Source organism: Hordeum vulgare, chromosome 2H (assembly GCF_904849725.1).
Source record: "Hordeum vulgare subsp. vulgare chromosome 2H, MorexV3_pseudomolecules_assembly, whole genome shotgun sequence".
NCBI lineage: Eukaryota > Viridiplantae > Streptophyta > Magnoliopsida > Poales > Poaceae > Hordeum > Hordeum vulgare.
Genome location: NC_058519.1, coordinates 525109662 through 525121210, shown reverse-complemented (window position 1 = coordinate 525121210; position 11549 = coordinate 525109662). Strand labels below are relative to the sequence as shown.

Genomic DNA, 11549 nt, shown 5'->3' with positions numbered 1-11549 from the left:
GTGTGTTTAGATCACACCAGTGAGCGAGTTATTCTGGAATGGTATACAGAACATCGAAATAAATTTTGACTCTAAATGGACACAATCACCTAATTGGCGTTTCCTTGCACCCGTGATCACCATATGAATTTCAGTAACGGGAAAGGTCTGACCATAATTAATCATCTAATCAATGTATAGCCATACACAGTAAGCATTATTATGGGACAGCAGGCGGGTGGAGTTAGCAGCATACTAGTGCGCTACCTTTTAAAAAAAACAAAAACAAAATAGCAATGCACTCACTGCCATACTTTTATCGTTCATTCCATTTCCATAGAGTGATAGACATCTCAACAATGTTTTCTCTCCCTAACGGCCATCGCCGGTGCGATCGTCAGGGGTACGGTTACGTGTGCATCTAGCCGAGCGAATAAGCCGGAAGTATCCTGAATCCAGGGCAGCCCAGCCCACCCACCCAGCTCGCCCGCCCGGTCACCTTTCCCCTCGCCTTTTATAAATGCACGTGATCCCTCCGTCGCCTCGCTCTACAGAACACCCGACGCCCCTCTCTCCGCTCCTCTCCTCTCCCCACCGCCACCACCACTCCGGTCCGGTGTTCGCTAGCCGCAGCCTCCACCGGGCGCACGATCCTCTCCGCTCCTCGATCGGCTCTCTCGCGGACGGAGGGAACGGGCTCGCGAAACCCTGGCCCGATCCCGTAGAACCCCCCCTAGACGCGGAGGCCCTGACGCGGGGGAGTGAGAGCGGGGGGAGGACGAAGGCGCGGGGAGGCGGAGGCCTGTGCTGTATGTCAGATCGTGGGATCCGGCGAGGCGGAGACGGCGGAGGAGACTACGGACACGGTCAGCTCGCGAACCCGCTCCAATGGCCTCAGCTCAGGAAAAGGCGGCGCTCTGCTGCGGCGGCCCCGCGCGCGATGCCCCCAGGGCGGCCATCGCCGCGCCCGCGCCCGGGAAGGTCTCCATGTCCGGCGCTGGTGACCGCGTCGTCTCCGCTGCCGGGGGCGGCGCCGTGATGGACGACATCGCGTCCGCGGCCCAGCCCACCACCGCCAAGGCCTCCTCTAAAGGTATACTAATACTATATGGGGAACTCGCCGATCGCCACCTCCCCTTTTCCTCTCTCTCTCTCTCTCTCTCTCTCTCTCGCGCGCGCGCTACCTCCCACTCCCTCGATCGAGTTGGATCATGGATAATATTGGCCGTCCGCGACTCGATCGCGAGGGACGAGGGGTGCATGTGATTGATTTTGTGTAAGCGGGTGCGTTTGATTGGGTCATGGGAAATGGGTGCCGTGCGGCGCGTGGATGGCCAAAGCTGGGTAAGGCACGTGACGGTGTTTGTGTTGATCACGATTTTTCGTGCGGTCATACGCGACTGTGGGGAATGCAACCCAGTAGCATGGTGGGATCTGTGTACAGTGCGTACCTCTCCACTTCCCGTTTGCATGCAAGAACAAAGATGCAGACGGATCAGCCAATTATTCATTGTTCTGCTAGGACCAGATACGAGATGCAGGAATTAAATTCAAAATGAGATTCATACATTTCGCATGGTCCTGGCATGTATTCAAGCGGAGTATGCAGATCACCAAGCAGATGGTTTTGTAGCAGGGGCATTGTGCATCAGCATCCGATTAGATCTTTTAGTGACACTAATCCACCATATCAACAATTTTTTTGTGGCTTACACTATCTTATCTAGGTAAATTGATAATTGAACAGTTGGGGCATGACGTGCTGTTGCCTGCCTACTGTTATTCTGGCTTTTGTGCTCTAAATAATTGTTGGCTGCTTGAACTTTTTCTTTGATCACTAGTAGCAGTGATCATTTTGTTTTCCCCACACTTTAGTTGATGCTGAGCTTTCGTATGGGGAAAGCTGGGAAAGTGTGAGGGATATATGTAATGATGTTACTTGTTAGTAGTTGACAATAGATGGACCAAAAAGCTTCTTGATTATTTGAGTGATGGGCCCAACACAGTTTTTTTTTCCTATGGCATTCACACTTTCTGGATGCTCCACTAGGCACTATGGACAAGCTAATCAGACAATCTGATCTACCTGGCCCGCACAGTGGGCAGTGAACGTATTATCTCATTGTAGTAGTGTTTGTGGGGGCTGCTAATCATGCGCAATAATCTATCGGGCTCGCACGGCTGGCAATGGACATTCTTAAAGTAGTGTTTGTGGGGGAAAGTTGTGGCTAAGCTCCCGTGTAGTTTCACTATTTATCTGCACCGTCCAGCTGCATCGTTTTGCAGTGTGTACATGTTGAACACTCGGTTGTTGTCTGATGAGACCCATTCTAGCTGGCCTTTCAAGTTCATCTATTATCAAAGATTTGTACTCCCTCCGTTTCAAAATATAAGACCTTTTAGATATTACACTAGGAGACTACATACGGAGCAAAATAAATGAATCTACATTCTAAAATATGTCTATGTACATCCGTATGTAGTTCATAGTGCAATATCTAAAAGGTCTTATGTTTAGAAACGGAGGGAGTAGTTTTTTGTGGTGTCTGACAGGATCTGAATGTGTAACATAAACCAAAGTTATCATTAAATATTAGACAAATCATTCTTGGTAGCCTATCTCTTCGGTTCAGGAAATTGATAAGCACCCAGTTTCATTTTGGCTGAACATATATCTTCACGAAAAATATATTGGGAAACAGACATAGTTTAACCTGATTGTAAGAAATGTCTGGTATCTTAACTTATCAGATACGTTTCAGCTGTCAACCATTAATTTTTGCAGTATGTAGTGAAAAAATTGTACATAATTGATGTTATTATTATTATGTGCTTTGTTTAATTAGATAAAACTGTTTTCTGATTTAGCCTACATAAATCTTTGTTGGTAAAAACAATTTGTACTTTCATATCTATTTTATATTATTTTTCTAACTAAGAACCTCCATGTTGGAACGTTAGTGGATGGAACAATATTATAAGACTTGCATTCATACAGTATGGTCCATGTCAGTGCAGTTTTTTTAGTTGCTTATAGGAGGGAGGTCAACAACAGCCATTTCTCTATCAAGTGCCCCTTTTGCCATCCTGATATGCACATGGAGCATGGTGCTCTTGACCTGCCAAATTTTCTATTATGAATGCTTGACATATGTCATTGAAGAGTTATGTATATACGTTGCTCTATGATTGGTGTATGTGCCTTATGTGTTTTTAATTTGTTGGAAGTTATCTGAGTGACTCCACTAGGGATCAACTATTATAGTAGTTTGAAATGTGTATGCCATGTCTTAGCTGAACTATATCATTACTATCCATCCTATTCCTAATGTTCTGCTGGGTGAAAAAATGCAGGGATACCCATAATGACGAGAGCTCAAAGATTCCACCCTTTGGACCCATTATCTGCTGCCGAAATTGCAGTGGCTGTTGCAACTGTAAGAGCCGCTGGAAAATCTCCTGAGGTTTGTCAACAGGAATCTTTCTGATACTTCTCCCTATACACGCTTGAAAAATGATTTGACAAGCAGCATTCTAAAATTATAGGAACGCGACAGCATGCGTTTTGTTGAAGCTGTGCTACTGGAACCAGAAAAGAATGTTGTGGCATTAGCTGATGCCTACTTTTTCCCACCGTTCCAACCATCACTGCTCCCTAGAACCAAAGGCTCTGCCGTCATTCCAAGCAGGTTGCCTCCCAGGAGGGCCAAGCTTGTTGTCTACAATAGACATTCAAATGAGACTACCATTTGGATAGTGGAACTATCAGAAGTGCATGCGGCTACTAGAGGTGGACATCACAGAGGGAAGGTGATATCATCTGAGGTTGTTCCAGATGTACAGCCTGCAATGGTAAGCCTACTTGATTCGTTTAGTATCTTGCTTTCATTGCCTCAAACTCCAATTGTCAATCTGCCAATCAGTTACGCCATATAACAGTGTGCAATGATATGCAACCATTATATCACTGATCATTGCTGCCAGATAACAGTTTTGTAGTTAACCGATATTTATGCCTATGCATCTGCCAGAACTGTTGGCTCTTTTGACATCCTTTTGAACCTTATGCAGCATTTATTTCATTGTGATTTTTTGAATTCTTATATATTACAGGATGCTATGGAATATGCTGAGTGTGAAGCTACTGTAAAAAATTATCCTCCATTTGTTGAAGCTATGAAAAAAAGAGGTGTGGACGACATGGAACTTGTCATGGTAGATGCCTGGTAAGCTAGCTGCCGAAGTTTAATTTCATTGCATTTTTCATTGTGGCTTATCTTTCAGCTTTACATCATCATATTAAATATTTGATTTGGACTTCGCCCATAAATCGTCAGGTGTGCGGGCTACTACAGTGACGCTGATGCTCCCAGTCGTAGACTTGCTAGGCCTCTAATCTTTTGCCGAACCGAGAGTGATAGTCCCATGGAGAATGGTTATGCTCGTCCTGTGGAAGGGATCCATGTTGTTGTCGATATGCAGAATAATGTTGTCATAGAGTTTGAAGACAGGAAGTTTGTTCCTCTGCCCCCACCAGATCATTTGAGGAACTACACTCCTGGGGAAACCAGAGGTGGTGTTGATCGCAGTGATGTGAAACCTCTTATTATTAATCAGCCTGAGGGCCCAAGCTTCCGTATTAATGGCTATTTTGTGGAATGGCAGAAGGTACAGGGTTCCTTCATGTTTTACCTATCATACCAGTATTTTAATAAACTTGTCACCTAGAGTCAATAACACTTTTAATGGCGTTGAACAGTGGAATTTCCGTATTGGCTTCACCCCTAAAGAGGGTTTGGTCATCTACTCTGTTGCATATGTTGACGGTAGCCGTGGGCGTAGACCTATAGCTCATAGGCTGAGCTTTGTTGAGATGGTTGTTCCTTATGGAGATCCAAGTGAACCACATTATCGCAAGAATGCTTTCGACGCTGGAGAAGATGGACTTGGCAAAAATGCTCATTCTCTTAAGAAGGTCATTTGCTCAGTTCTAGCCCCCTTTCCTCTTCTGTCATTTTAACTTCAATCTGACAATTCTCTTATCTTTTTTTTTGTGTGTAGGGCTGTGACTGCTTGGGCTACATCAAGTATTTTGATGCACACTTCACAAACTTTACCGGTCATGTGGAGACAATTGAGAACTGTGTGTGTTTGCACGAGGAGGACCATGGAATCCTTTGGAAACACCAAGATTGGAGAACTGGTTTAGCAGAAGTTAGGCGATCAAGGAGGCTCACGGTGTCATTTATCTGCACAGTTGCCAACTATGAATATGGTTTTTACTGGCACTTTTACCAGGTAACTATTCAAATAGACTGTTTGAGATTTAGTGAATCCGTATTTTGTATATATTGAATGCTATGATGCATCTACGTTCTATGATTTGATTATTGTAATGTAACCGTTAGTTTTTCCTTGGGTACAGGATGGTAAGATAGAAGCTGAAGTTAAACTTACTGGAATTCTGAGTTTGGGAGCTCTGATGCCTGGGGAATCAAGGAAATATGGCACAACTATTGCTCCTAGTCTATATGCACCTGTTCACCAGCATTTCTTTGTTGCCCGTATGGACATGGCTGTTGATTGCAAACCTAACGAGGCTCATAATCAGGTGGGTCCCTATACAAGCTTTTTTATTATTATCAAAATGCCCATTTGAAACTGGTGCAAGAACAGGACCACTGCATGCATCTGCCAGATGGAAGTTGATTGCTAGCTTCACGCCTTTTGACTGTACCCGCCTTGTAGAATAACTTTGTATTCCTTTTGTGCAATGGACGCTTAAATATTGGCATAGCTCATTTGACACACTTGTTTCTATCACAGGTGGTTGAAGTAAATGTCAACGTCGAAAGTGCAGGCACAAATAATGTGCATAACAATGCTTTCTATGCTGAAGAAAAAATACTGAAATCTGAGTTGCAAGCAATGAGAGATTGTGACCCTTCATCTGCGCGACATTGGATTGTAAGAGCACATACAGATATGCTTGTTGTTTTCTTCTTTCTACCGTGTTACTGTCGATTGTTCATGGCAACACACCAAATTATAATCATCCATGATAGCAGACCATATCGTATTGTGCATAACTGCAAACGTTACTTAAGAATTTTCTGTCGTCAAACAGCTGCATATCTCCTGATTTCCTTTAGTGTACATGTCAGTAACGATATAACAGTTGCACAAGAAGCATGTCAAATATTGTCGACACCATGTTAACACCTCTCAGCAAAGCATTTCATTTCTTGTTTGGGAGCCTTGGGGCAGCTAATGATACTGCTTTTCCTTGTATGTTTCCTGTTTGCATCTTGACCAGGTTAGGAACACGAGGGCTGTAAATCGTACCGGACAACCAACTGGTTTCAGACTCGTGCCTGGTTCAAACTGTTTGCCATTTGCTCTGCCCGAGGCGAAGTTTCTTCGAAGAGCCGGATTCTTGAAGCACAACCTTTGGGTGACACCATACAAGAGCGATGAGAAGTTTCCTGGAGGGGAGTTCCCCAACCAGAATCCACGTCTTCACGAGGGTTTGGCTACTTGGGTCAAGCAGGATAGGCCCTTGGAGGAAACTGACATCGTCCTCTGGTACACATTCGCCTTGCACGCTGATATCCAGCATTGTTTCTTCAGTTTGCAGTTCATGATCCTTACAACTGAAATTATGCATCCATAGGTATGTATTTGGACTCACCCACATCCCAAGGCTGGAAGACTGGCCGGTCATGCCAGTGGAACGCATCGGCTTCATGCTCATGGTACCACAATTTGAGCCTTTCAAAATCCTCCTTCTGTAGCAGTTTCGATTCCAGAGAGGAAATCGCCGCGTTCTGTCATTACTAGCGATCTCAGCTGAAATTATGCTTGTTTTCTCCCCTGCAGCCACATGGATTCTTCAACTGCTCGCCTGCTGTCGATGTGCCTCCTGGCACCTCTGATGCCGCTGATGTCAAGGAAGCAGAGTCGCCTAAAGCCATCCAGAACGGTGGCCTTGTCTCCAAGCTCTGAAGCTTCGCGGCTCTCATCGAAAGAACAAACTGGCAATAAAAGTTATCTTCTCGTGGTCTGTTTTATTTTCTGTAATATGTGTGTTTGCTGCTCTGAATGATTGTGAATGTTTTGAGCTGCACAAGTAGCATCTAATAATGTCTGGACTGGCATAATGCCTTTGTTATAAATAAAAGTGTGTTGCCATGCCCTCTTTTAGGGGCAATGATTATCGTGCCATCAATCATTTGCTGGAGTGGCGTAATGCATGTAGGCGTATTTGTTAGCTGCTCTGTCGTGTTTGCAACCCATCATCCATGAGAAACTAGTTTGACATCATCTCGCAAATCGACTGAGGCTTCTGATCAAACACCTCAAAGACCAACAAAATTGAAACTTCAAAGGAGAACGCTGCAAAGGTAAGAATAGTGCATCTCTAGTGAAGTGCAACCCAATATGTAGGCAACGGCCTTGCCAATGGCAATGTCAAACTGAAGTTCAGTCAGAATTACGAATTGACATCATGAAATAGCACGTAGTCACACTTAGAGAAGGAAAATAAGTTTTATACAATTGATAGAATCGTCTTGCTTGTTACTTGCTCATCATGCCAGGTTCTATTGACAAGACATAGGTACATTTGCAAGCATATTACTCCCTCCGTCCGAAAATACTTGTCCGAGGAATGGATGTATCTAGATGTATTTTGGTTCTAGATACATCCATTTCTATCATATTTGCGACAAGTAATTCCGGACGGAGGGAGTATTTATCTACAACATTTCCTCAATCACCAAAACGAAGATGCGATGCAATTCTAGTTTGCATCGTTTCTTTCAGACTGTGTTACAGCACTATATACCTATCACACATTTGGTGACTAAAGAGTAAAGAGTAGTAGCACCCAATTGTTTCTACCAATCACAAAGATGCAATGGTTCAGTCTTCAGGTCACCTGAACCAAGCCTTTTTTTGGACTGTACTATACAGTTTTATCCAGCATCCCGCTACTTTATGCCCTTCATCGCCATTTGACCAACTTCCCCGTCACAATCTGAAATGGTAGGTTTTACAAGCAGGCCAAGGCGAAGGACATGAAGATGATTTTCATGATACATACATGCCCACTTGGCCCTTCGGGAAGCGCCTGATTTGGAAATGATGTAGTTAACGACCAGTATTTGGAAGGAGCTACCTGCTCATCTTCTGGCAGAGAGAGATTTCGGTCGCCATTTAGCAGCATCTGAAAGGGCACGCTGGGCATTCGCAGGAGAGAGTGATTCAAGTATTACATCTCTCATATGCGAGGCGGCACTTTCTCCATGGCGCGTTGCCAGCTCTAGATACATAAGAGACCTCATCTTGTCTCCTGCCTACACAACATAGGCATCATCATTAAAAAGGATGTAACAAGATACAGGTAATGCATGACTTAAAACATTGAAGAACCAGTCATTATAATGTTACAGACAGTGCATCTGACCTTTCTTTTCAGAGAAAGAAATAAAGATAAGAATGGTCGGCATATTATATAAAGATTATGTGTGTCAATGGTCCAGCTTGTTTACGATGCTGACCTTCATTATCAGTGCAGGCACTGTACCATGGTTCTTTCTCCTCAATTTTCCTTAATCCAACCATCTTGACAAAGATATTATATACGGTTGCTTTTGTTTCTGTCTACCTAGGTCTCTTTTTGTGAGAATATATCTATGCCAAACTAAACAACATCAAAAGGACATGGTTTGGTGTAGGTCCTAGATAGAAAGTCGGCTGCTGCTTGCTCCTACAATTGTATGCAGCCTGAGGACTTCCAAACCAAAAGAACGAAGCATCACACCGTGGGCAACAATTATGCATTGATAGATGATTATATGTGATGGCACACAATGCAGGATGGCAAGAAAAAATAGTACATACAATGAACACAGCTTTTCTTCACAAATAAACCACTCCAAAATGAAAATGCGATATCATTCTAAGATAATAGTTCAGATACGCAATACATGCATTCCCAAGGAATAAAAGGAAAAGGGATGACATACCGCACAGAGTTTAATACCAGACTCATAAAGAGCCTTTCTGTGACCACAATCAGCAGCTAGCTGTAGCCATTTCTTTGCACGCACTGGATCCTGTGTAAACCCTTCACCAAAACCGTAACACAAGGAAACATTATACATGGCTCGTACATTCCCTCCTTCTGCAGCTCGTAAGTACCATTTTGCCTGCATTTACAACTTTCTGTCAGTTTGAAATGTGAAGGCAATAAGCTTAACATAATTGCTACGGAGGGTAATCTTGTATCGACCAGTTGATGTATTATGATGGATCTGGGTGATATAATCCTGGTAAACCTTGGTAGGGTGTCAAGATCAATGAATCTGTTCTCTAAGCAAAATTCAACAACTAAAAGCATGAAAGCGCAACAAATCAGCTTCAAAATCCCCATAAAGCTAAAATAAGAATACCTAGAGGCTTCTAATGCAACTCTACCAATAAATCTCACAGAAAGATATCACAAAAATGAAACTGGTTGCACCTGTAAGCGTCTAGAGTAACTAATTATTTTGATATGGGAATTGTTTTGTAAAGCACAGTTGTGTAACACAGAGCTGGTATCTTACAGCTTCCCGTTGATTACGCTTGATTCCTTTTCCATTCTGCAAGCAGAGGGCTAGGTTGTACTGGGCACGAACATTGCCTGCGGATGCAGCTGGATAAAACCATCTAACAGCTTCCTCGGCCTGGGGTGGATCAGCTGTAGTGTAAAGAGATTTGGCAACATTGTCAATTCTGAATTTCTAATGATCTGAGATGAAGAGTTTGATTTCAAAAAAGTCGATAAGATACATAAAAGGTATTTCCTCTGCAAGTTGGGTATTTACCACCCTTTAGAGGTTATAATCAGACTGAAAGACCCTCATAGTTTACTTAAACAGTTTTGCTAAACCACATCTAGATGTGCCCTATGCATTGCACATCTAAGTCATATGTCATTGATTTTACTTGAAAGACTATAACCTCGACTGTGCCGCAAAGGAATCTAATCACGCCTGGCTTGCCAATCAGGATACTTCGGGACTAGACAAATTCGTCCTATCAATCATTTTGCTACCTGCTGGAACAACCCTCCAAGAAAGGAAATATAGGCCAAATCTACGATACCTTCGAGGTAGGACACTCCGAGATTGCACATGCCGACAGGGTGTCCCAGCTCCGACGCCGCCTGGTAGTACCCCACCGCCTCCTCCCGCCGCCCCTCCTCCCAGCACATCAGCCCGGCGTCCACCATCGCGGCCGCGGACCCCAGCCTCGCCGCCCGCTTGAAAAGGCCCAGCGCGCTATGCCTCGCCGCCTCGCGCCGCCCCTCGCCGTCGAGTCCGGCGGGAACGGCGGGGCCGTGCTTGAGGCGGCGCCCGTGCGCGTGCAGCGCCGCCGCCTCGCGGAGCGGCTGCAGCGCGTCCCGCCACGAGCGGCACGCACGGCTGGCGGCCGAGACGTCTGCGGCGCCGACCGCGGACAGCGCCCGGTGGAGGAGCTCCGGCGGGAGGGACGCGAAGTCCGCGCCGGAGCAGACGGGCGCGTTCTTGGGCGGGGGAGCAGGCGGCTCCGGCTTGGGCTTCTTGGAGTGGCGGCGGCGGCGCCGGCGGTGGGGGTCCGAGGACGCGCGCAGCCGGGAGGAGAAGGGAGACGGCGAGGGGTTGGGCGGCGGCCAGGTGCGGCTCGCGGCGTCCATGAGGGGATGGGGACGCGTTGAGCCGCCCTGCGTTCGGGGGGAAGCGGTTTGGGGGGACGGGATTGCGGAGGGTGGGGTGTGCACCAGTGCGGGGGCCGGGGAGGTCAATGTGTTCACGGGTGGGTTAAGCTGGTTAGGTCTTGATGATCCGTGGGCCCATGTCAAGGCAGCCACGCAATTGGGCCGCTTGACAGTGACACGTCGCGCGCGGCGGCGGAGGTTTCATTTTTTCAGGATTATTTTGAGGAGACCATTAGGCTAGTCATATGTGGAGTGGAGAGTAAGGCATGTTTGAAACTCCTGTGGCTTCATAAAAATCAGCCCTGTTTTAAAAAAGTAAGCCAAACAAGATAGCATTAGGACGGGACTGCTTTAATCCATTAAAATAGTTTTGCTTCACCTAATTTACTTTGGAATTACAGAAGTTGTAACCCTTTCAAAAAGAGTGTTTGGCTTTCATCTACCTCCAGCTTCAAGAATGAGAAATTTGGTGGAAAGGATATACTCCTTCCGTCCGGAAATACTTGTCCTAGAGATGAATGTATCTAGACTTATTTTAGTTATAGATACATCCATTATATCAATTTTTTGGACAAGTATTTCCGGACGGAGGGAGTATATCACTCGATGAGTAAGAAGAAACAAAAGGGTATCCACTTACTAGTGACAGTGATGGGTAATTTCCTTCCAACTACAGCTTTTTTTTGGAGCACCTCCTAAAGAGAGCTTTACAAAAAACATGGAGTTGTATCCGAGATTCTATTTTTTTTATGGAGCGGTATATTGTGGAGCTATCGTGTTTGCCTTGTATTTTCTAGAGCGAAGCTGAATTTCTAGGAATGGAGCA

General features: G+C 45.2%; 2 protein-coding genes across 4 annotated transcripts; one reads left to right on the top strand and one right to left on the bottom strand.

The window, feature by feature from the left end:
- The first annotated feature begins 517 nt into the window (after positions 1-517).
- Positions 518-7192, top strand: LOC123426997 (copper methylamine oxidase-like). The gene is made up of 12 exons (XM_045110921.1): positions 518-1072; positions 3334-3443; positions 3526-3831; positions 4093-4205; positions 4317-4647; positions 4739-4954; positions 5041-5277; positions 5405-5590; positions 5806-5946; positions 6296-6564; positions 6653-6734; positions 6859-7192. Exons 1-12 carry the CDS (start codon positions 868-870, stop codon positions 6982-6984), a joined length of 2322 nt encoding a protein of 773 aa, XP_044966856.1. The 5' UTR covers positions 518-867; the 3' UTR covers positions 6985-7192.
- A 316-nt stretch (positions 7193-7508) lies between these two features.
- Positions 7509-10811, bottom strand: LOC123426998 (F-box protein At1g70590). Of its 3 annotated transcripts, none has more exons than XM_045110923.1 (5): positions 10132-10811; positions 9591-9724; positions 9009-9191; positions 8159-8336; positions 7509-8017 (listed from the first exon to the last, which is right to left on the bottom strand). In XM_045110923.1, exons 1-4 carry the CDS (start codon positions 10700-10702, stop codon positions 8163-8165), a joined length of 1062 nt encoding a protein of 353 aa, XP_044966858.1. In that variant the 5' UTR covers positions 10703-10811; the 3' UTR covers positions 7509-8017; positions 8159-8162. The 3 variants fall into 3 exon arrangements, 2 of the variants coding, with proteins under 2 accessions (XP_044966858.1, XP_044966857.1); XR_006622353.1 differs by having other exon boundaries at positions 8084-8336; XM_045110922.1 differs by having other exon boundaries at positions 7509-8336.
- Positions 10812-11549: the final 738 nt, after the last annotated feature.